The sequence below is a fragment of the Ceratotherium simum genome, chromosome 37 (genome assembly GCF_057802395.1).
Source record: "Ceratotherium simum simum isolate JZ-2026a chromosome 37, ASM5780239v1, whole genome shotgun sequence".
In the NCBI taxonomy this organism is placed as follows: domain Eukaryota; kingdom Metazoa; phylum Chordata; class Mammalia; order Perissodactyla; family Rhinocerotidae; genus Ceratotherium; species Ceratotherium simum.
The window spans coordinates 16,051,547-16,077,407 of NC_141936.1; the positions used below are offsets into that span (position 1 = coordinate 16,051,547).

General features: G+C 42.9%; 1 protein-coding gene across 2 annotated transcripts in view; it reads left to right on the plus strand.

Annotated features, from left to right (window-relative positions):
- Positions 1-21,526, plus strand: part of SERPINE2 (serpin family E member 2) — a 60,172-nt gene extending 38,646 nt beyond the window's left edge. Inside the window, exons 3-10 of one of the 2 annotated variants that reach the window (XM_087424760.1) lie at positions 55-282; positions 4,398-4,493; positions 5,653-5,850; positions 13,040-13,238; positions 15,074-15,174; positions 17,265-17,351; positions 19,820-19,903; positions 20,886-21,526. In XM_087424760.1, coding sequence (XP_087280886.1) covers positions 55-282; positions 4,398-4,493; positions 5,653-5,850; positions 13,040-13,238; positions 15,074-15,174; positions 17,265-17,351; positions 19,820-19,903; positions 20,886-20,923 — 1,031 coding nt within the window. In that variant the 3' untranslated portion in view covers positions 20,924-21,526. The remainder of the gene's footprint in view (positions 1-54; positions 283-4,397; positions 4,494-5,652; positions 5,851-13,039; positions 13,239-15,073; positions 15,175-17,264; positions 17,352-19,819; positions 19,904-20,885) is intronic. The other variant, XM_087424761.1, reaches the window with a different exon arrangement.
- Positions 21,527-25,861: the final 4,335 nt, after the last annotated feature.

Consider the following 25,861-nt stretch of genomic DNA (forward strand, 5'->3'; position numbering starts at 1 on the left):
ACTTTTCTGAATTCTTGCGGAAATATTGCTACCTTTTTCTCGTGTCTCCTTCAGGAGTCGGTAAAGTGTTAAAGAAGATCAACAAGGCTATCGTCTCCAAGAAGAATAAAGATATTGTGACAGTGGCGAATGCAGTGTTCGTGAAGAATGGCTTCAAAATGGAAGTGCCTTTTGTCACGAGGAACAAAGATGTGTTTCAGTGTGAAGTCCGGAACGTGAACTTTGAGGATCCAGCCTCCGCCTGTGATTCCATCAACATGTGGGTTAAAAATGAAACTAGGGGTGAGTGGCCACAGTTCCCTGGGGACTGTTTTGTATGACTCTATACTTTTGAATGAAAGTGTGTGTCGACTCTAGGATTCCGCTGGTGTCTGCACGTCCAGTGGCTCTTCTGTTGGGAAAGGCCTGGACTCAAGAGGGTGGTCTGTCTTTTCTTTCTCAGCAGGCCCCACGACTCAGTCTACCTTCCTTCCCTTCTCCTGCTGCCACTGCTCATCGTGCCCCTTGGGGATTTTGCTCCCTGGGGCATGGGCAGCAGAGCAGACTACAGCCCCACCCTCTCTCCTTTCCTCGCTACGTCTCATCTCCAGAGTCCCTGCCCACAGGCCCTTGTCTGTGTTGAAGCTTTTAGTGCTCATTCCTTGCTACTTTTGTACCTGCTGTCCCCTTTGCCTGGAATGTCCTTCTCAGCCTTTAAGATTCCAGACTCTCTCCTTGCCTTCCTTGCCTCTTGCCCCCATCATCTCCAGGAAGTAGATGCCTCCTCTTGGGCTGTGATGGGCATATGATTATGCCTTTCTATGCCCTTCATTATAGCACTTTCCACACTCGAAATGATTACTTGTATACATGCGTCTCTTCTCCTAAGCGGAGGAAATGTCTAACGTCGGTGTTTTAAACCTGTTAATTTGTAAATTGGAGGTCCTGGTGAAACATTCAGGAGGAGACGTAGGGCGAGAACAACAGAGGAAGTTTAAGGCGACAAATATAAATTTGGGAATCGTTTTTCATAGAAGGGAGAGTTAAGGTCGTGAGAGTGGAAGCTAGAGTCTCAACAGGGAGAAGCAGCCCAGAGACAAAATTTGGGGAAACTCTGGCTTTTCAGGTCATGTTTCTCAAAGCATGGTTGCTGAAGTGCCCGCATCAGAATTACCTGGGCTGTGTGTTTAGAGTGCAGATCGCTGGATCCCAGCCTACTGAAGCAGAATCTCTGAGGGAGAGGCCTCGCATTCTACATCAAAGCAAGTTCTCCCCCAGCCTACCTCCACCGCCTGACACCAGACTTAGACACGTGAATGTTTGAGAACTATTCAAGGGACTAGTGAAGAGGTGGTCAAGGAATGCTCTGGAGGGCGGAGGAGAGCCAAGGTGGTTTTGATAAATCCGAGGCACCCCTTCTCAACAGGATCCTGGACGGTGCAATCCGGGCTCCTTTCCTGAAAGCACAAAACCATCTGGAGACCACAAATGTGAGAGGTTTAGTGGTTTTTCTGAGCCTATAGGCCTAAGAAAAGAAATGAGAAGCTGATAGCACTCAAATGCCTGTTGGCCATGTGGCTGTGACATGTCACTGTGCCCTGTCAGCCTTCTTCTTTACCTATATAATAGTAATACTAAATCACATTCATATAGCACTTGACGGTTTGCAAAGCACTTGAACACACGTTATTGACTCAGTCACTTGCTTCCTGCATCTGGGGAAGAGAAAGCGAAGAGACTTGAGCAGTGCTTTTCAACCCTACAGACCTAAGTGCCTCTTCTTAAACAAATATTTTGAATACTCTCTTTACTATCCTGAAATGAAATTCATAGCTCATGTAACCTGTGCACACATACACAAATTTTTAAAAATTTATATAATGCCAAACTGTAATACAAGGAAAAACAAAAGTAATTTATATATGTAGTTCAGTAGGTAAACCCTTGGGTATAGCTACACCTGAATACGTAACAAAGCAGTCATATTCTTAGAATAATTGTGAAGTGACAGCTACAAAAGCCGACCAAGACAGGTGTGTGGTACTGGTGACGCAAAAACCACGACCTGCGTTTCCATCACTGATGTAATTTTTTCTGAAACAGTGCAGAACTCGTGGTAACTTTCCAAACAAAACAAGTACAGGCTCCACTTGGTTTGCACGGTAGTCACATTCCTGGCAAATTCAGTGTGCATTGCAAGTATGCAGAATAAAAGATACTTTGTATTTATTTACTTGCCAGAAAGAGTGAGGGTCTGGGCCTGGAGGATGATAAGCAGGTTTCTCACCAAGGTGAATATCCAGTGGGGTGGTTGAAAGTTACACAGGATGCAGGGTAGTTCTTCACTCGTGTGGGAGTGTTTTGAACATTGCAGGGCTCCTAGCATCGCTGGCCACTGCTCACACAACCAAAAACACTCCCACGAATTTCCAAACTCTCCCCCTGGGGTGCCCTGCCCCATTGAGAGATACTTGCCTACCTGGTGGAGCTCAGAAGGACCCTGCAGATTGAACAGTCCACGTGCATATGACTGCCCAGTCCGTCCCGTTGATGACAGCTCCTGCCCTCAGGGGGTGGGAGAGCCCAACACGGAGGCCCTTTCCAGTGTGTAGGGATGTGGTGACGGCCCAGCCAGGGCTGCCCTGCCCATCTCTCTGCAGCCTTGGCCTCTCCTCCCCGTATTCTGTGCTCCAGCCACACGGGCTTCCTCCCGGTCCCTCGTCCTCGCCATCCTCTCTCCCGTCACAGACGCCCACACTTGTATCCTGCTACCCAGCATGCTTTCCTTCCCCCTTCCCCCTTGTTAATGCCTATTCATTTCACACTATCACATGAATGGCATCATAGTTAAAAACATAAGTTCTAGTCTGAATCCCAGTTATGCCACTTCCTGGCTGTGTGACCTTGGGCAAGTTACTGAACCTCCCTGTGCCTCAGAGTCCTTATCTGTCCCATGGAGATTTAATAGTGCGACCTACTGGAATAGTTATAACAACAATAAGGTTGTTATGGGGATGTAAATCCTACTTATAAAGCATTCAGCAAAGTACCTGTCACTTAGCAAATGCTCCACAAATGTGAGCTATTTTTATAGCTGTTAGCTCAAGTCATACTTTCCTAAGGAACCCATCCATCCCTGACCTCACTGACCAGATCAGATCCCCTTCTTATTTGCTCTCACCTCTTTGAGTACTTCCACCTAGAGATATTTGTCACAGTTGCAGCTTTACACTTTGTCGAGTCATTTATGTCAGCCTTCACCTCTCTCTAATCCATAGGTTTTTGAGGGTGGCGTTCATTTTTTTGTTTGTTTTATTATCTAAAAGAATCTCTGGCACATGGGAGGTAGGCATCCAAAAATGGATGGGGTGGGTGGTTGGGTGGATGGATAAGTGGGTGGGTGGATGGATGGATGGATAGATGGGTGGATAGATGGGTGAGTGGATGGGTGGATGGATGGATAGATGGTGGGGGGGGTGGGTGGCTGGATGGATGGCTGGGTGAGTGGATGGGTGGATGGATGGATACATGGATGGATGGATGGGTAGATGGATGGATGGGTGGGTGGGTGGGTGGGTGAATGGGTGAGTGGATGGATGGATGGATAGATGGATGGATGTGTGGGTGGGTGGGTGGAGGGATGGATGGATGGGTGGGTGGGTGAATGGGTGAGTGGATGGGTGGATAGATGGATGGGTGGGTGGATGGGTAGGTGGGTGGATGAGTGGGTAGATGGATAGATGGGTGGATGGGTGGGTGGATGGGTGGATGGATGGGTGGGTGGGTGGTGGATGCATGTTTATGGCAGTTATTGATGGCAGTTCCCCCATGTGCCTCCTTGCCTCTAAACTATGCACTTCTTACCTTTCTCTATCCTTTCTTTTTATTTTAGTTGCTCCCTTATTTTATCTTAGTCTTCCCAGTGGCAATCAGAGGCTTTATTTACCTCAGCAAAAGAGGGATGAAGAGATTTCTTCAGACACTCAGTGAGCACTGACTGCATGCTCAACGTAGAGCTAGGTGTGATAAAAAATTGAATGATGGGGTCCTTGCTCCTGTGCAATTCATGGTTCAGTTGGGGGAGACAGACACCTTAAATTTGGCTAGAGTAAAATACCATGGTGTAATGGTGATGCTGAGCATTGGGCTTTATGGAAAGTCCTGGGAGATCAGGAGGAGGGTCAGAGGTTTATAGGAAGAGGGGACCATTGAGCTGTGTCTCAAAGGCAGGTGGAGGTTGGACTGGGTAGTGTTTCCAGTAAAGGCAAGAAACATTCATTATTGGGGAATCAACGCTAAGGAGCTTGCTATCGCTGGCGCACAGAGTTCTAACTTCCTTCCGGCAGGACAGAGTCTGTTGGCAGAGGCTGGCCTTGTACTGAATCGTGTTTATTTATAGCTATGTATTTTCCTTCCAGATCTTGACATAGGGTGGCGTTGGTGCCCCCTTGTGGAAGTAACGAGCAGTGATGAAACTGTCTTACTGAGCACCGGTGGGTCAGGGAAACCCCCAGGTGTGCGTCTTTACCATGACTTATTTAAATGTTTGTTTATTGTATATCACAATCTTCTTGAGCATCATTTAAAAGGACTTAAAGCTCTTCTGCTGAATTAGACATTCTTGCTTCTTCAGAAACCGTTAGTTTTACTCTCACCATTTAACGTATTATAACTTGCATTTATATTATGCACTACTTTTTTATATGCTTGGGCTTTTCAAAGCTACATTGAACTAATTTTTAATAGCTTTGGGTATTAGTGATCCCTCTTACACACACACACACACATGCACCTGAACCTGCAAAGACTGAACAAAAGGAACCTCAATGAAAAACCAAAGCTTCAAGCCCAGATGGCCCTTGAGAAGGATCTTGGTGACTTCACAAGAGCATCCTGAAACTATAGCAGTTGTGTTTGCTCCTTTACTCCTGACACAAACAAGATGGAGCATCCTCAACATCTCACGAAGAGTGCTTTCCTTCACCATTAGGAGTTCTTCTAGGACAGACCCCGTTTCTTTTTAGCTCTGTAATATTAGCACCTAGCTCGATCCCTGACCCATAAATAGAGACACCAATTTTAGTTTCAGCTCTTCTTTAGCCATGAGGCCTTGTGACAACCAGGGAGTCCAAACTAATGCTCAACATTCCTAAAATCTTACAAGTTAAGCATTTACCTTCGGTAACATTGCACAGGCCGAAGTGTTCCTTTATTTTTGACTGGTATTAAATGACCCCAGTGGTTCAAAACAAAACAACAGCTGCTTTCCTTGTGCTTACCAAAAACCCTCGCTGGAAGTTATACGTGTCAGTGATTAGCAAAAATAGGGAAATTAATTATTAATTAATTATAGCTTACTTGGATGAGTAGAATTTTCTAAAACATGGAGCTTGTAGGGAATTAGTTATAAAAGAAGTTCTTGATGAAAAGTTTGTTACCCCTAAATAGAGGATCTCTAAAGTCTTTCCTGGTTCTCTGATTTTTAACTTGTTTTCAGCATTGATTTTTAGTGGGGAAAAAAATTAGAAGATACAAAAGGGTGTTGTAAAAGTTTGTTTTTAAAATCTTTTAAAAATTCCTCTGATTAATTCTACGTGATCCAACAGCTGCCTTTTGCCCTCAAGTGGACTGCCAATCCTGAGTGTCCCCTGTGTTTGTTCTTTCACTTCACAGGCATGATCGACAACCTGCTCTCCCCAGATCTGATCAACGGTGTACTCACCAGACTGGTCCTGGTCAATGCGGTGTATTTTAAGGGTTTGTGGAAATCACGGTTTCAACCCGAGAACACAAAGAAGAGAACGTTTGTGGCCGCTGATGGGAAATCCTATCAAGTCCCAATGCTGGCCCAGCTCTCCGTGTTCCGATGCGGTAAGTTCACACCTGGCGAGGCTCCGTTCTGGAATGTGCCAGCTGCCAAAAGGCCCTTGAGTGCTTTCACTAGTTCAAGCGCAAATCTGACTTTTTTTTTTTCTTTTTGGTGAGGAAGATTAGCCCTGAGGTAACCTCCATTGCCAATCCTCCTCTTTTTTCCTGAGGAAGACTGGCCCTGAGCTAACATCTGTGCCCATCTTCCTCTACTTTATATGCGGGACGCTGCCACAGCATGGCATGATGAGCGGTGCATAGGACCGTGCCCAGGATCCAAACCCACGAACCCCACGTGGCCAAAGCAGAGGGCACAAACTTAACCACTACGCCAGTGGGCCAGCCCCACAAATCTGACTTAAGTTTTTAAAAAGGTGAGGGAGGGCTGGCCCCGTGGTGTAGCAGTTAAGTGCATGCCCTCCGCTGCTGGCGGCCCAGATTCGGGTCCCAGGCACGCACCAATGCACCGCTTGTCAGGCCATGCTATGGCGGCATCCCATATAAAGTGGAGGAAGATGGGCACAGATATTAGCCCAGGGCCAGTCTTCCTCAGCAAAAAGAGGAGGATTGGCACAGATGTTAGCTCAGGGCTGATCTTCCTCGCAAAAAAAATAAATAAATAAAATAAAACGGTGAGGGAAGGGCAGGATTTTTTAAAAGCTTATGGTAAGTCTTTGTATTATTGACAAAGGTTATGTATTAATATGTAACACATACAGGCTTTCAGGTTGAAAATTTAAAGATGAAAAGACAATTCACAAAATAAGAAATATCGATGGGCATTAAACATATGGAAGCATTATCAACTCACCGTTAGCAATCTTATATTACCAAATTAAAAATAAAAGTAAAAATGAGATTTCTTTTCCACTTACTAGATTAGCAGAAATTACGAAGATAGACAGCCCGGTCGCGGCTCCGGTGTGGGGAGAGTGAGCGCCCTGAACACTGGTGGTGGGGGGAACCCTGGTCTGGAGGATTTCTGGGGAGCCCTTGCCCCGTCAGTCCCACACCAAGGAATTTATACTCTGGAGATAATCACACACTAGCCAATACATAGAACCCAGATACATGCACATAGTGGAACATACGTGATAATTAGATTTAGATTTACGTAAGTAGAAAGATTAAACAATATATGGTTGATTTCAGAAAACAAGTTACAGAACAGCAGATGCCAATTCATCTCGTTTATGTAAAATACTTTCCATATATTCATATGTCTGTTGAGACGTGTCTTGGAAGATGTTCAATAAAATGTTAACAGTGGTAGTATTTCCAATGATGATTTTTCTTTATTTGCTTTTGAAATTTTTTGAAATGAGCATGTGTCAGTTTTACAATCAGGAAATATAATGACCCATCCCTGCTGCCATTGCCACAGCAGAGATAACTAAGTCTGGTGATTGGTTGTTAGACCTGGTTTCATTGGAGTGCTCGTGATCCCATATAAATTAATCTTCTTTTTCCTGTGTGAGTTAGCCTTTCTGTCTCCAGTCTATACCTGGACATGTCCATCCCAAGTATTACCTTGGTGAGCTATATTTTCAGTGTATATTAGCTTCAAGTACTGCTCAACATTTCGCCAGCTGCCTGGTTCTTTAAATTAGGGGATGGCTCAGGTGAGGGACACAGTAAACAGTCACTTTCCTTCTTGCTTGTCATTCATCAACTTCTGGGTAAAATTTTGTCATTCACACAATAAAATTTTTTTAAAAGATAACACATATTTAAAAGTCCTGCGGAAAGGTATCATGCTAATCACGCTAAGCAACTGAAAATAATAAAAGGCTCTTTTTGCCCGAAAGTCACTCTCAGGTTGTGCTGCCTAGGAAGACTTCATCGGAACACTGGCATAGACCCCAGCTCATAGCCGAAGCAAAGCTATTTTATTTTAGGTCAATCTTTGTACACATTCTGCATTCTAATAAAAAATTAAAAGTGAAGGGGCCTCAATGACTGTATATTTCTGTTGCTGAAAAATAAATATCAGTAAAGATTAAAATGCAAGGATTCTGTAGACATTTCCATGAAAGATTAAAATGTTTGTTTTTGTAGGAATGTAACGTGCTTTTCTTGAATATATAGGATGTTCCCAGAGAGGGAGTTACATCTCCAAGTAGCTTTTCAATTAAGAGCTGATTTGTCTAAGAATATATATGTGTGTGTTTTACAGAAAGTCATGCTCAAATACATTCTTATTGTCAAAGATTCAAAGTCTATGGAACTACAGTGTGCTGGATATCTTCTCTCTGCCTTCCCTGATTCATGCCCTCCCTTCTCCACCATCTTCCACCCTGTTCTGAGCCCCCAGGAGGCTGCATCAGTGAGCTCCCTTGCCCTCTGACATCTTATTGGGCTGGCTAGTGGGGTGAACTAGCAGGTGATAGGGGTAAGGAGGAGAAAGGGGTTGGGACATTGACTTCCCAGCCCTCTCCCTGCAGTCACCAGGGCCACTGCATCCTCCACCAAAGGTCTCAGCTCCTGCCAGCCGGGTGTGCCCAAGAGCTCTTCTCTGTGGGTCACCACCCCCTCCCTTCCCCACTCCCAGCCCAAGGACCGTAATGGTGCCCCACTCGCTGTTTGTAGCCCGGGGTGCTATCCTTAATGGTGTTTCTGTACTCTACCCATGCTTTGTAAGAAGTCCCTTCATTAAACTCCACTTAAATGACCCAATTTGGCATCCTGCCCGTTCCCTGTTGGCCTCTGACTGACCTGTTCTGAATTCAGAGCAGAATGTGGAAGTCCCCTTCTCTGCACCATTCTCATTCCCTCTCAAGCCAACACTGTGAACAGTTTGGTGTCGGCCTTCTTGCCGTCCTTTCTTGCCTGTCAGCGGGTTTTACTGAGTGTGGGAATTGGAACCCAGCTCCTTTCACCAGCCATGTGGCAGAGGACGAGGGTGTCATATGGTCCCTGGTGTCCCCTTTTGGCCAGCAAGGCAGCTTTTCACAGTAAGACAGGGCAGGCTTGTCTTGTTGGGGCTGTGAAGAAAGCACAGCCATCTGTGCTGGCCCAAGGAGGCACTTTTCATGAGTACAAACCACTTAGCTGGTCACCTGTTTTCTGCCTGTCTCTTCACAGTCTGGCCAACATGACCACCAGGGCTCAGGGATAGGTACACCCAGCTGGGCAGGCCAGGCCGCCAGCGAGCGTCGACTGCCCTGCTCAGACTCACTCATACGGCCTCTGGTGCCATGTGTCGAATGTTTCCTGGGCCTCACCAGGCCTCTCTGTTCTTGGTCACTTTGCCGAAACATCGCCATTCCATTTGTCTGTCTTCCTGACTTTTCCTCCAAGATGTCATCAAGATCTCTGAGAAGATTCACTTAGTAACGTTAAGGAGAGAGGGCAGAAAATTAAAGAGGAGGGAAAAACTCTTCTGACTTAGGTCCCATAGAATATAAGCACCTTGAAGATAGAAACTTTTCTACTAAAAAGTCTTAAAATCCTTTTTCAGTAGAAATATATTTCATGCTCATTGCAAAATCCTCAAATACAATAGTATGTAAGGCAGAAAGTAAATGTTCCCCTATAATCTCATTTCCCAGCATAAAAACCCCTACGAAGTGCTAGGTATATCATTTGAGACCTTTCCTATGGAGAGAGAAAATATGTCTGTGAAACTTTTTTGCATGTGTAGGATTACACTGTAATTTCAATTCTATCTTTATTCATTAGACAGTGTATCATGGAAAACTTTTTATGTCAATTCATGTGGATCTGCTTGATCCTTTTATCAGCTGCATAATATTCTATGGTATAAATGTATCATAATATCCTATGGATGGCCGTTTACTTGTTTCCTACACTAAACACTTCAGTGAGCATTCTTGTACATTAATTTTTAGATGCTGTGTCAGAACTTATAAAGGTAATTTCCTTGAATAGAAATTGCTGAGTCAGAGTTGTTACAAATTTTTTGTTTTTATGGTTGTGAATTTAGACATTAGAGACTTTTGAAAAGGGGCACAAAGAATTCCAGATATAGAGATATATATATGAATATACAGTATATTTCCAGCATCCACTCTCCTCTTAGCTTCCAACTCAGACCTACCTACCTATCCATATTACTTCTCTACTTGCTTGTGTATTAATCTGTTAACTGTTCTAGTTCCATAGATAAATATGTTATTGCAGTCACCCCTCTCGTTCTCTCCCTACCCTCGTGTTCCTTAGCTCAGCAAATGGCACCGATACTCACCCAGCTTATTAAGCCTGCCCAAGGCTCTCCATTCTTTAACATTTGGGAAGTAGAGTGAATGTTCTTTAAAGAGGATAATTTCTGGAGTATATAAAACTGTGAATGAAGCAGGTTCATTCATTCTAAAAAGAAGGAAAGTGGAAAAGAAGTTTTTTCTCTTAGATGAGTGGTGATCAACAAAACCTTTAATGAGAAATAATAAGAAGAATCAAGCATTAAAAATATGGAGAAGATTCAGAACTTTCTTTAAGTGGCAGTTTGAGGATGACCCATTCTTTCTGGAAAGTCCCCTAACATACTCTGATTCCGACTTGAAGTCCTACAAGAGTGGCGATAACCAGGCTCGCTGAAAGCTTAAGAATTCTTCTCAGCCTGTAGAATCAGAGAGACTATTTTAAATATTTAATAACAGAAAAACCTTATAGATAGATAAGTCTAATTATCTCCTACTACAAGTAGCTTTATGGATTGCCTGAGCTCTTAAGCAACTGTTCAGGCTGTCCTTCAGTAGAAATTGGAATATATATTTGAAAAAAAGAAATAAATAGATCTACTGCATGTGATAGTCTGTATTCTAGGCTGGAGTGCAAAGGGATTTGAGGGAAAGTTGACAGTGACTGAATGCAAAATGGCTAACACGTTATTCATGTTACCGATCAGTTAATGTATCCAGTCAAGGATGGATTAACTGGTGGAAGCAGACGCTATCTCCCCACCTCGAACACACCCCAGCTCATCATTTTTCCTTATTTATAACCCCGATCCTTCCTATCAGAACAGTAAACATTTCTAGTTCGTGGTTAATGAATGCCTCCAGGTCCTTATTTCATGCCTTGGAGTAATCATTGATTAACCACTTCCCAAATTTCACAGTTTCTAAAAATTAGCTCTGCCAGCATAGGGACCTAATGTTTTCTTTGAGGATTAAAGGGCTCATTAGGAAGTGATTTTCTTCTGACTTTCCCATTGATTTTTCAGTTTCTGCTGAGACCATTTTATCACGCAGGGGAAAAGTAAAGAGGAAGAATCCTCTCCTTGGTTCTGAGGCAGCCCCGAGACAGCAGCAGGCTAGAGGGAGTGTCCACATGCATCCTGAGCTGGGCTGGCTGCACGGTCGCTGAGCCACCCTGCAGGCCAGTGTGGCAGGATGGGAACATGGTATCCTGAACACTCCACGCGTTGTCCACACCTTTCTTCCTTAAGAAGAAACTGTAATGTCATCCTGTAGTGTCATGTATTCTAACAGCTTCACTATTTTTATCATATTTCACAGCTAGAAGTGTTTACAGCCAGAAGTGTTCATTATGTAACAAAGACAAAGAAAGTTCCCTGTCTCTCTCCCTTGGTCCCTCCCTCCCAACCCCCATCAATGGAGAACTGCCTTATTGAAGTCGCCTGTTTCATGCGGTGATTGGCAAAGGTCATCCCCAAAGAAAAGACAAGTGAAAATCATGAGAAAAACTCACTTTCTCTTTTCTCTCTTTCTTAAATATATTGTCCTTCTAGCTCATTCAGAGGGGGAGGAGGAGAAGGAGGGCCCTTCTTGGGCCCCACCATGGACCAGGCCCTAAGTACCTTACATATTATTCTCATTTAATCATCACAACAACCCTCTGAACTACACACTTTTAATAATATCCCTGATATCTCCATTTTCCATACTAGGAGGCACACAGAGATTTACTAACCTCACCAAGGTCACCGAGTTCTTAAAAAGTTTTAAAGTGTTTAATGAAACACTTCAGAAATCCACCATAAATCTGGAAATGCCGGTTTTCTATTCACCTAGCTAATTTTCATAACTCATTACATGCCTAGTTGAACGGGTCCACAGGATCCTAAGGATGCTCTGTGGAGCACTCTTTCCCTGGGGAGTTGACAGCCTCTCTGGGGCCCGTACCTATGTGCTGGGCTCCTAGCTGGCGCCCTTCATGCCTCTGCTTTCAGCCGCTCTAATTGACGATGCTCAGGTGTGCTGCTCAGTTGCTCAATGTTTTGAATATTTTACACGGGATAAAAGGGTTCTAAGATCCCATTAGTTTGGAAACCTGGGGATAACTAGAATTAAACAGTTTTCTTTACTTCAAAATATCTCAGAGCCTTTACAGTGCTGGTGTACATTATGAATCTGCGAGAAGAATCAAGTGCCCAGTGCTTCCTAAACTTACTGGGATATGGAGTCCGTTTTGTCTACAGAGTGTCTTACAGGTTGTGTGTTCTCTAGATGACCGACATTTTGAGAAATGCTGGTCTAAATCCTTCTGGGGTTTTTATTAGGTATGCACAGGTACCTTAAAGTATCTAAAAGTCCTAATGATAGTTACTGCAATGGGTGAAAAGTGAATAGGGAGTCAGGCTAGTGAAGCAGGAAGATCATTTTTGGTGTTAGCATACTGAGCCCGAGTCCAGGCGCTCCACTTCTTAGCCGTGTGTCCCTTGGTAAGTTACTTAATTTCTCTAATTGTAGCCTCTCCAGCTGTAAAATGGGACTGCTTACCTACCTTGTGGGGGAGCTGTAGATTCTAAGTGTGTTGAGTGGTTGGTATAGGCCTGGCACATGGAAGCTTTTTATCCCCTCTCTCCCCTCTCTTCACGAGCACATGTAGGCTCAGCCAAAAGAATCATTCTAAGGCAGCTCAAATTCCTTCTTTTATTCATATGGTAAGGGTCGTCCTGCTTGCAAAGCACTGTATTCTAAGCCTTATGATCTAGTTAAATTCTACTCAATAGAATTAATGTTATTTTAGTGATGCCCAAAGGCATTCTGTTAAGACATGTCTAGACTGAAAAAAGAGAATTCTTTACCAGGGAAGGAAAAAAATAATTTTCCTTATCGTTGTCCTTCAAAGGAAGCAACATTTGGAAAAGGGAAGTTCTCTAACCGAATTGCTCTCTTCCCTCTGAAGCTACCTGGTGATCAGCAACTACCCATGTCACTTCTGGAAGTTATCAAGGGTACACTCAACCTGCCTCTGATTTCTTTAGGGTCTACAAGCACCCCCAGTGATTTATGGTACAACTTCATTGAACTGCCCTACCACGGGGAAAGCATCAGCATGCTGATCGCACTGCCCACCGAGAGCTCCACGCCCCTCTCGGCCATCATCCCTCACATCAGCACCAAGACCATAGACAGCTGGATGAACACCATGGTGCCCAAGAGGGTACAGGTCATCCTGCCCAAGTAAGTAGCCCCTGTCCCTAAAAGAGAAGAGAAGGAGGGGCTGGCCCCGTGGCTTAGCGGTTAAGTGCGCGCGCTCCGCTGCTGGCGGCCTGGGTTCGGATCCCAGGCGCGCACCGACGCACCGCTTCTCCGGCCATGCTGAGGCCACGTCCCACATACAGCAACTAGAAGGATGTGCAGCTATGACATACAACTACCTACTGGGGCTTTGGGGGAAAATAAATAAATGAAATTATAGAAAAGAAGGAGGATGCTCAATCCCTGGTAGCTACTGTGTCAGATACCAGACAACATGAGGCTACAATATGGCACCATCATGAAGCCCGTTTTATTTTGCAGAGATTGCATGGTGGGAATACAAGGCTGTGCTTTTGTAAAAGCGCTTTTTTTTTTCCAATCGCTGTGCCTCTTAATATGGCAGGATAATGATCCTGCCATATTAAGATGGGGAAGGAGAGAAGGTAGCATAGCCTCTGAGCCTCCACAAGACCACATGCTCCCGTACACTGCAAGAGCTTTTAACCTATCTCATTCTGTTCAAAAGACTGGAAAACATATGCATATCATCATATAATATGATGAAAGAACAATAAAGTTTAGTAGTGCTCCCTGTGTTTTGATAAGGAGTTTTATTTTAGTTATTTCTTAAGTTTTAGCTGGAAGTTGCTGAAGACCGAGAACCAAAAACTAAGTGGTAAGGAGATATGTTGAAACCACCCGGTAGAATTCTTACATTAGTATCTAGGGCAGTCTTTCTGTTATACCCTAAAAGTATCATCGAGATGGAATTTGAGCTGTTATGACTTGAACCTAAGAGAAAAGTAATCTCAAATTCTGTCTGATTCCTCAATTTCTGACAGGTCACAGAATGCTTTGCCCAGATCTGTAATGGAGACAGTGAATGTCTCCTTTCTATGAACTTTTCGACGTGACTTTTCTGCCAGTATCCAGGGCTTTTAACTACCCTCAGTGGTGGTGGAGATACCTTCCAGTTGTAATATCTTTTAGTTCTGCAGTCACTAAGTAGTCAGAGGAGTACATTCATAATAAGTGTGGGTAATCCTCCCAAGGCTATTGTTTTGTTGTAGAATAAGCCTTCACATAGGCAATGCTTGGGAGAAATGAATAAGATGGTGACAATGTAGGGAAATCACAGTTGTAATGGTATATTACTATTACAGTATGTGATAAAATCTGCTAAAACATTCTCTGATGGTAGGGTTAATAACTGACATTTACATATGTATGGCCGTAAGACCAGATAGCCCACAAATATCAAGATACCCATATTACACCCGCCTATAATACCATGCCACCTATTCCTAATGTTTCCTCCTGTTTTAATAGATGCTTTCAGAATCCCAACATGAACTAGCAGGAATGTATCTCCTCTCTTTTGACCATTCCCAATCCCAAGGATAGTGGTTCTTCCAGCAGCCAAGATGAGGGCTCTTTGGTTGGAAATGGGGAAGAACTGTAGATATTCCAGAGTACCAGACACTTGTCAACAGGCTGCACCTCCCTTTCAGCATAAGAGAAAGTGCTTCTGTAGATCTTCCTAGGTACCGCGATGGGGAGCCTGTTACACGTGCGGGAGAGAACGCTCCTACTTGCTGTTACTACATGCTGCTCATTTTGCCAGCCAAGCGTTTGAGAAATGAGTTGTTCTTTGCTTACCTGGTACTTAAATCTTGGGATTAAAATTTAAGATACAATTCAGATTGGTGTTCAGAGTGTACTTAAAAGAGAATCTTTGTGAACGTTCTCCCACCTGCACTGATTATATCATTTATAGTATAATGATTTTTTCCCCCTATTTTCTGCTCTCATGCTAGGTTCACAGCTGTAGCACAAACAGATTTGAAGGAGCCCCTGAAAGTTCTTGGCATCACGGAGATGTTTGATCCATCAAAAGCCAATTTCGCAAAAATAACACGTATGTACAATTTAAAACTTATTCTTAAACTTGAAGACTGTGTTACAAACTGAGTCCCTGATTTGTTTAGGAAAAAAGTCGAAATTAGGAATGTGTTGTCCAAAAACTCTCCAAGGTTTAATTTGATGTATCACCAAATGATGCTGTTGATCCTTAATCGTTGAAATCAGCATAAGTCATTCATCTCTACATTTCACGTGTGCATTTCATGTGGAGCCCAAGGGACTCTACACAGTTAAAGAAGTATTTCGTATATTTTCTCTTTTACCCCAAAATTTGGCTCTTAATTAGATATTGGTGTCTTCTTTTAGAATGCAAACTTTTCGCTGTGTTTGAAAAATCAAGACTTTTGAGCTCTCACATACTTGCTTACTTTCACCAAACAACAGCAGCATGCACTATATCTAGATATGTATTTTGCCATTTCATGCTCATTAATCTGAACTAATATAAATTCAAAGGAGTCTGGTTAGAACTTTTTTTGCCAAAGCATCTGGGACACAGCTGATAATACACCCCTTCATTTGCTAATATATGTACCTTTTCCTCAAGTTATTTTGAATGGTCAGTCCTTTGTCTTTTTAATTGAGACCACAGCAGCCTTCTTCCAAAGAAAAGTCGTGGCTTAAACATTATTTGTACTCCATTTTGTATTTTTCCCCTTGAGTGATAAGAAATTATTTCCTTACCAACCTCAGCTGCCTGCAGGTGAGCACCTGAGTGCCTGTCCTGGACATAAACACCACTCCCCTGGTGAAATTGTGGCTCCACAGATATTCTGATACTCTCATCCTTTGCTGATCAAACGCATCCCTGGTCCAGCAGCATTCGTATCACTTGGAGCTTGTTTGAAACACACAATCTTGGGTTTGACCCAGACCTACTGAATCAGAATCCATTTTAACAAGATTCCTCAGCCCCATAAAGTTTGAGAAGCACCATTTTAACCCTCACTATCCATTTCAGGGTTATCCTCTGTAGCCTAAATTCTAGATAGGTGTTGCTCCCAGAGAGTTCACAGGTGTTCAGAGGGAAGACCCGGTGCCAGAAATTCTCCTGAGAAGTTCTGTTAACCTTGTAGGTGACGTGGGCACTGCAAAGGTGACTCTCATTCACCATCGGTAACATTAGAGCCGGGCATCCGTGCAATTTAAAACCAGATGACACAAAAAGCGCTTTTTCCCTTCGCATCCAGACCTATGTCCCGTCAAGGATAACATTAACTTCCATTTGCATTCTCCCTGAAAGCTACACCCAGTGGGTGTTGCCGGAATGGTAAGGATTTGCTGAGAAGTGAATTCACTAGACGGCCCCAGAGGCACAACTGCATTCCTGAGTCTGGCCCTCCACAGCAGTCTACACTCAATACTCTTCTCTCACTAATATGCCCATGAGACGAGTGGCTTTTGTTGTGAAAAGCTGGCACTCACTCTGCCACTAACCAGCCATGTGATTTGAGGCCAGATTTCTCAACACTCTGGGCCTCAGTTTCTCCATCTGTCGATGCCGTCTGAAATCCTTTCTGGATCTGATATCCTGTAACTGGGAAATAATGTTGTTGGCTTGCTGCTTCTAGAAAACTGGGCTTCCTTTTTAAAGCTCTGCTCTTGTTTAGTTTTTTGTGAAGTCCTTAGTGATCAGAGTTGAATTGATAGAGGCACTAACACATTTGGGGTCTGGGACTCCTTCCTCTGAAGTGACATCACAGTTCACTTAGCAGAGAATGAAGTTCACCGCAAGTGACGGTCATCCCACAGCCTTCAATCACGGGACCGTAACAGGTCACTTCTCCTGACACCTTTTTTTTTTTTTTTTTGTGAGGAAGATCAGCCCTGAGCTAACATCCATACTAATCCTCCTCTTTTTGCTGAGGAAGACCGGCTCTGAGCTAACATCTATTGCCAATCCTCCTCCTTTTTTTTTTTTCCCCCAAAGCCCCAGTAGATAGTTGTATGTCATAGCTGCACATCCTTCTAGTTGCTCTGGAATTAAGCACTGGAATTTGCCATGGCTCTGAGGTTCCTTCTCCAACCAACCACGTAGCCTGCATATCAAACAAGTGCTGTTTTTGTTTTATTTTCTGAAAACAGGGTCAGAAAACCTTCATGTTTCTCACATCTTGCAAAAAGCAAAGATTGAAGTCAGCGAAGATGGAACCAAAGCCTCAGCAGCCACAAGTAAGCCCTGGGTCACATGGCAGGGGGGGGCTCTGGTGCAGGGGAGCACGCGTGCTGCGGTTCATTCACCAGCTTAGCAAATATGTAGTGAGCCCTATTTCCGGCCAGGCGCTGTGGGTCGACCCTTGGGAGACGGTGGTGAATTTAGACAGCCTGAGGACCTGTGTCCTCAAAGCTCAGAGTCTGTTTCGTTAAGGAAAGCACTTCAGGAGAGAAATCCCTCTAGGACAGGAGTCAGCAGAGTTGTTCTGTAAAGAGCCAGATAATATGCATTTTCTACTTTATAGTCAGTAAGGTCTCCAGTGCGGCTTCTCCACTGCACTTGTACTGTGAAAGCAGCATAGGCGGTACAAGAAAATGGGTGTGGCCATGTTCCAATAAAACTTTATGTGTAAAAACAGCATCTGTACCCTCAGCCTTGGCCCAAGGATGGTAGTTTGCTGACTCCCGTGTTTAGGAGGAGGATAAGCACATTCTGGCTTCTTATTGGCACAAAAGACCAATCTGCAGATTGAAACATAAAATAATAGCAAGTACTAAGAGGAAAATAGCCAATCAGGTCTATCCAGGATAAAGTGAAGACTTAGCAAGCAATTATAGAATTACAGCAGGATTGCTATGCCACCTTGATAATTAAAACATTTACATCTGCTTTCTCCTCAGTGGCTTATATAATGAAGGAGAAAACAGAACAATCTTAGGTTTTTTTTTTTACTCTGTAATTATCCATATGCGACTGGATGAATAGATATGGCCCAACTCTGTGAACTCATACATGAATGTCTTAGCTAAACTTGTAACTGGGTCAAATATTTCTAGTCATTAAAAGGTACTATTTATACTCAGTAGACACTTTATTGCCTTTCTAAAATAAACATTTAATTTTTATTCATTTAAAATAGCATTTAAAACAAAGACCTAGAATAAGAGGGCTTGGAATTTTTTAAATGGTTTTTGTCTTTTCTAGGTGATTATAAGTGACATCTAAATTTTGCCAAAGTTATTGACCAATTTTGCTACCTAGTATAACTAACAGGACTGGCTACATAACTTGCAGGGCCCTGGGCAAAATGAAAATATGGAGCCCCTGTTCAAAACTTATTAAGAATTTCAAGACAGCAATAGCAGGGCACTGAAGCAAGTGTAGGGCCCTTGTGACTGTGGGGCTCTGTGTGACTGCCCAGGACACACGCCTGGGAAGCCAGCCCTGCTGTGTTCGTCTGCTAGGGCTGCCAGAAGGTACCACAGACTGGGTGGCTTAAGCAACAGAAATTTATTTCTCACAGTTCTGGAGGCTGGAAGTCCAAGATCAAGGTGTTGGGAGGTTTGCTTCTCCTGAGACCTCTCTCCTTGGCTTGCAGACGGCCACCTTCTCACTGTGTCCTCACATGGCCTTTTGTCTGTGTGCACACATCCCTGGTGTCTCCTCTTTCCTTATAAGGACAAGAGTCCTATTGGATTAGGACCCCACCTTCATGACCTCATTTAAACTGAAATACCTCCGTAAAGGCCCTATCTCCAAATACAGTCACATGGGGGGTTAGGGCTTCAACATATGAATTTTGAGGGAATACACTTCAGTCCATAATAACAGCCAACTATTGATTTGTTTTTAATAACCCTGGATTGAGTGGTTTAGCTGCAGGTGTTTCCTTTGTAACATCAAGCCCAAGTTATTATTGCTTTCCGGGGGTTTGAGGAAGAGGACTAGGCCATTGCAGCAAGCTTGGGGCAGTTATGCCTGGCACCTAGCCCCCTGCAAGGCCTTGTCACAGGCTTATTAAATCAAAGCCACTATTGGTAAGTATGGCAGAGTAAGCATGTCTAAGACCATGAGCCTAAAGAAGTGTGCTTTCTAAGTCCAGTGTCTATACCAGATGAGTTGAACAGCAAGATAAGGTAGTTGGTCCCTGATGAGTGGTCTACACTGCCAGTGCAAAGAAAATCTAGACGATGTGCCAAAGGAGAAGGCACAGAGAAGATGGCTGAGAAGTGAGCTGGGCCTTAATGTACAGAAGGGATTTGGATAGGCTAAAAGGACCCGGGACACTTCATCAGCTAGGCGGAGGATATGAATAAAAACAGCTAGTCATAACAGTGACTATGCATTGGCTGTTTATTAAAGTGGCAAATATCGTTCTGAGATTGTAATAAGTTTTATGTCATTTAATCCTCATAAAAACCCTACGAGGAGTAAGCACATTTTTTAAAGAAGATGGTGTTTGTTTAGACTAAATGAGTCGGTAAATGTAAAGGGCCTGGCCCATGGTTGGGTGTTCAATAAATGGTGACCACTGGGTCAGCCTAACATGATAACAGATGGCAGATAACATGATAACAGATAGCCTAACAGATAACATGGCCAGCCCATGGGACAGGAGCTAAGTGTATCCTCAAACACCAGCATCGAGGATCCAGCCAGCCAGCTGCCTTGCTGGTCTCACCGCATTCTGCTTTTCTCCCTATAGCTGCCATTCTAATTGCACGGTCGTCGCCTCCCTGGTTTATAGTAGACAGACCTTTTCTATTTTTCATCCGACATAATCCTACAGGTAAGTGAGTCTCCTCTTTGATTGTTCAGTAGCTCTTAGAATTCAGAAAGGTATATGGCAATCGTAGTTAAATCCAGCAGTGCTCTTCTTAATTTGTTTCCCTTGTGTCAACAATTGCAAACACTTTGAATAATATAACCACCCACCTTGAAGAGACAGGAAATTCAAGGCTGTGTTTACAGAGTGTGTTAGAATCTTTTAGACGCTGACAGGATTTTAGGTTTGTTTTGTTTTGTTTTTTTAACATATGGAGAGCTCTGCAACCCTTTTGGGCACTTTTGACTTCTATTGATTTTTTTTGTAAATGCGGTAGTTATATTTTGCAGGAAGTTACATGTCTTCAACCTTTGTAAATCCACTCTATTATTACACCCTGAGAATTGTTCATTCAGTGGATCTTGGCTCTGTGAGTCATGGGTTCAAACTTGGCTTTGTCCTTTAGCTTCATCTTTAAGGATAACAATAGTTTCTACCTCTTAGTACAATTATGAAGGATAAATAAGATTGTCTTTGTGGGGAGGTTGCTTCATGTTGGTATAAAGTAGAAACTAATACATTTTAGCTTTTACCCTTTTTTTAATCAATGATATAGGACAATTCCTTATCTTTTTGTCTCATTGCATCTTTAATGTCATAATTAGTGTGCTCCCCAGCTGAACAGTCCAATATGGGAGCCTCTAGCCACACGTGGCTATTTAACTTTCACTTATAATTAATTAGAATGAAATATAATTAAAAATTCAATTCCTTAGTCTTACTATCCACATTTCAAAGGCTCAGTAGCCATATGTGACAAATGGCTGCCATATTGGATGGTGAAAATGTAGACCATTTCTATCATTGCAGAAAGTTCTATTGGACAGCACTGCTTGGGTGCAATAGATTAAACATGGCCCAGGGACCTTCCCTTATATATACCTTCCATCTTATGTTAAGGACTGTTTTTTATAAAGTTATGCATTGTTTCCTTTTAATTCTGTAGGTGCTGTCTTATTCATGGGGCAGATAAACAAACCCTGAAGAGAATGCAAAAGAAACCGTGCAAAGCAAAGACTACTTTGCTGTGAAGATCCTTTCCTACATCTTTCATAGTTCTGTTAAATATTTTTGTACATTACTTTCTTTTTCAAAACTAGTTCTTAGGAACAGAGACTCAGTGATGCAATCATTTCTGTTCTGGGATGTATTAAAGGAAAAAAAGGGCAGAATGGCTGGAACACTGTACTGAGAAATGAATGGAAAGGCTTCAAAAAATGTCTAAAAGATTCTTTAAACTACTGAGCGGTTACCTAGGTTAACAACCCTCTTGAGTATTTACTGTCCAGTTCAGGATTTTCGTTTTGTTTTGTTTATATGTGTGGCTTTTCAGAAGAAATTTAATCAGTGTGATGGAAAAAAAAAAAAAAGACATTTTATGGTAGCTTTTACTTTTTTATGAGAAAAAATATTATTGGCCTTTTTAATTCTTTTTTTGTCCCAAAAAAGACTACTATCCAAAGTCTTGATAGTAAGCATTATTTTGGGGGTAGAAATAGCGAAATCTCTTGCCTTTGTGTGTGTTTTTGTTGTTGTTGTTGTTTTATATAATGCATGTATTCACTAAAATAAAGTTTAGAAAACTAATGTCTTGCTAGACAAGGTTTGCTGTCGTGCAGTGTGCCTGTCACTACTGGTCTGTACTCTTTGGATTTGCATTTTTGTATTTTGTACAAAGTCAAAATAAAGTGTTATGAGTAGTAAAAAAAAAAACCCACAAAACCATTTCTCTGCTATTTGAAAATACAACAAAAGAAATGGAGCCTTTTTAAGGTACTTCAGCCTCTTCTAATAAACCTTTGCTCTTAGGCAAACAGCAGAAAACCCGAAGCCCCTGGCCTTTTCCTACCCTTTTCCTCTAAACCTGGCAAACATTGGTCCCTGCTTCAACACTTCTCGGTGTACCGATCCCCTCAGAGGAGGAACTCTTGCGGTAATCTCACCTCTAATCAATGTCACCTCTAATCTCTGCTGCATTCCCCCAAGTGAGGGCTGAGTATTCTCAGCAAAGGTGGGGATTTGTAGCAAGTGCAGAAAGAAGTGTACTGGGTACTAATATACTATAGAAATCTGAGTCAACAGTGGATGTTTCATTTTTGTGAGAGGCTTAAGTGTTTATTTTTTGAAATAAGATTTTTTTATGTCTTTTATTTTTGGATAACTCATCACAATTCTAATGTTATCTTTTTTTTTTGCTGAGGAAGATTCGCCCTCAGCTGACACCTGTGCCCGTCTTCCTCTATTTTGTATGCGGGTCACCACCACAGCATGGCCACCAACAAGTGGTGTAGGTTCACGCCCGAGACCTGAACCCAGACCACCAAAGCGGAGCGCGTGAACTTAACCACTAGGCCACAGGGCTGGCCCCGCTAATGTTATCATTTTTTATTTGCCTGTTTTTTTTTTTTCACGAATTTACCAAAGACTTGGGTAGCCTTACTTAAATCAGAATAGTTTAAAACATTTTTCACCAAAACAAAAAATATTTTTTAACCCATGAGCTCTACTGTCACTCTTTAACGATACATTAAAACCTCACATTCACCACTCCACCATTTTGCCATTTGTAATTCTTATTTGTCAAATGGGCTGAGCTTTGCTACTTGCAACTATTTAAGTACGGGTACTTCAGTTAACCAAGAGAGAAGGGGGGGTGGATTGTTTTCCTTATTTAAGAGTAAATGCCAAAAAATTACATCCACTGCCAATCTTCCTCTTTTTGTCCGTGAGCTGCCACCACAGCATGGCCACTGACAGACGAGTGGTGTAGGTCCGTGCCCAGGAACCCAACCTGGGCCGCCGAAGTGGAGCGCACCACCCTTAACCACTAGGTCACTGGGGCTGACCCCCAAAAATTATTTTGAAGGGTTACCTCAGGCCACTTGTACTCTAGCAAACATGCTAGTATAGTTATTAGCGCCTTTTAGAGCCAGTTTTACTGGTTTTCCTGTTTTCTGATCCCATTCAGTTCTATTATTTTGAATAATTTAAAATAGGAATAGTGTTAGCGGTAATCTGAGAATTATACACTCCCTTCATTCTTTCTTGCGTTCAGGTACCTACTGGGTACCAAGTGCTAGGGGTTACAGTGGTAAATATGCCCTTTCCCAAAGGAAGTTGATTTTGGAAGAGAGAGAATCCTAGCACAGCAAAGTCACTATTGCAAGTGTGTTTACAAAATATGGAAGTAGAACCAAGTGGGCATTAGTCCAAGAGAGAAGACATACAAGTGGCTGCAGGACCAAGACTAGATCCCTGGGCTCTTGATTCCAGCACATCTCGTTCCAGAAAGGACCAGAAGAGCTTGCCTTTCTAATATTGCCTAATAGAACCACCCCTGTTACATGATACAGCTGGCTGCTCCCCAATAATACAAATTGGTCACATTTTACTGGGCACATTAAACTTTGAAGTATCTGGTCCCATTTCTGAATGCCTCTTCAATACATTAGTCAAGTTTCGAATATATGATTTGGAAACATCTCATTGAAAAATCATGATATCAAGGTTCCCAGACTATATATCCTGTCTACTTTTCACCTGATCCTCCCAACTTACTCATCTTTAGCCCATCCTCACCAGTCGACAGCCAGATTCTGACCCTGGCTGACTTTTAGCACCTGTTTATAGTCTCTGGACTGGGGGAAAATGTTCCTCTCAAATTATTATTTTTATATAATTCAACTGTTATCTTTTGATACACTTAAGTCAATGAGTCTGTAGGCCTTGTCTTAACTTCAAAAAGATAAAATTTATGGAAACTCCTTTACTTGAGGTAAACTGGAATAAATTTAAGTTATGGAGATTGCCACAGAAATTACAGACCTGTGGTAAAAGATCATGTTTGCTGTGATAGTGTGATTTATGATAAGAATTATATATTTGGTCTTCATCCCGGTTTCTGGCACAGAGCTCCCAAAACCCTTGGAATTTCCTAAATGAAGAGAGCGGCAAAAGTGTCTTTTGTTATGTTAATGAGGTGACTTTTGGACCCCCACCTAAGAATGGGGGCTGGTCGCCAGGAGAACCAACCCTGTCATTAGAGGGTTGGAACTTTCAGTCCCACCACCTGACCTATGGGGAGGGGAGAGGGGCTGGAGGTTGAATCAATCCCCAGTGGCCACTGATTTAATCCAGCATGCATATATAATGAAGCCCCCCGTAAAAATCCAAAAGGACAGGGTGTGGAGAGCTTCTGGGTTGGTGAAGACGGGGAGATGTGGGGAGTGTGGCCCGCTAGGAGAGGACATGGAAGCTTCGTGTCCTTTCCCCATACCTTGCCCTATGCATCTTTTCCATCTGGCTGTTCCTGAGTTTTATCCTTTTATAATAAACCAGTGATCTAGTAAGTAAGATGTTTCTGAGTTCTGTGAACCACTCTAGCAAATGAATCAAACACAAGGAGGCAGGTTTTGGGAACCTCTGGTTTACAACCAGTTGGTCAGAAGCACAAGGAACCACCTAACCTGGGCTTGGGATTGGCACCTGAATTGGAGAGCAGTCTTGTGGGCCTGAGCCCTTAACCTGTGGAATCTGATGCTGTCTCTGGGTAGATAGTGTCAGAATTGAGTGGAATTGTAGGGCACTCAGCTGATATCAGAGAATTGGTGGTGTGGGGAAGAGCCTCACACATTGGAATTGGGTGTCAAAATCTTTTTATTTATTTGCTATGTAGACGTGTTTGAACAATTTATCATACAGATTAGATGTACTGAGTTTGGACAGGCGACAGGCTGCAATTTTCCTAAAGTAACAAAATGGTAGACCTATGGAAAAACTGAGGCCAAGAACCAGTAAAGTCACTCTTGACACTTAATAAGATGGGCACTTGCAATTCCATGTGAGACACAATGCAAAAAAGAGTAGGCACAGACCCAAATAAGGCAAAAGCTCTTTGTCTTATTGGCTTTGGAGTCTTTGTCCTAAAAAGGGGATGAAGACAGGTGACCCGAAAAAAAATGCCAATCATAGGAGAACTTTACAAAAAGATATGGGAGTGGCTTTTGTACAAGTAACTGTTTTTCTGAAAATGAAAAGCTGAATGACACGAGCCCCACATTAAGGGGTCTAAGGAATGCAGAGGAAGGGCAGGGCTTTGCTCTGAGCCAGCAGAGGAGCAAAGGCCACTTCCTAGGACGGAACAGTGGTGACTGCCGGGGAGAGGCGGGGACTGGGTAAGCTGGTGGACGACTTCTCCATCCTTGGTCTCCCGTGAATGCTGAAAGACACCGTGTCCTGCCGAGAGTCCACTTTGGGCGGCCAAAGAGTGGAAGACACCACTGGCTCTAAAGCGCCATTTCTCTTGAAATTCCCCAAACTGCCCCTTTGGCCCTCTCCCAAATTTCGAAGACAAAGGGATGCAGATGTGATTTAAAGGAGAAATTTGCTAAATGAGAAATCACTGTTTTACATGATACCAGGTACATTATTAATGTTTGCAGATTAAATGATTGAATATGAGGTAGCAAGATGGAAGTGAGTTTTTAAATTTCCTCGTGCTATACCTCCTTCATCTGAAGTTTATAATCCCGGCTACCAAAGGCAAAGAGAAGGGTGGCAGGCCTTTGTGTCTGTCCTTCCTAGACCACAATCCCAGGACCCAGAACTGAGTGCTGGTGACAGGTTGTCAGGAGCCCCATGGGCATCCCTGTCCTTAGTTAATCTGAGGATGGTCAGCTGAGTTTTTACTGCATTTATTAACTGGATTGTCTCCTGATAAATATCCCCTGGCCCTTACTGACATGTCATCTTGCTGTGAAGACGCTGGTATCAATAACTTATGTAGAGGAAGTGTCATCAGACAGTCAGCAAACCCCTCCTCCTCTGCCTAGAAACATCCTCCTCTAGCTGTCAGTGACCTCATTACTCATCTCTTCTGCAAAACTGATTAAAACAAACTTATTAATTCATTTTGCAATTTTA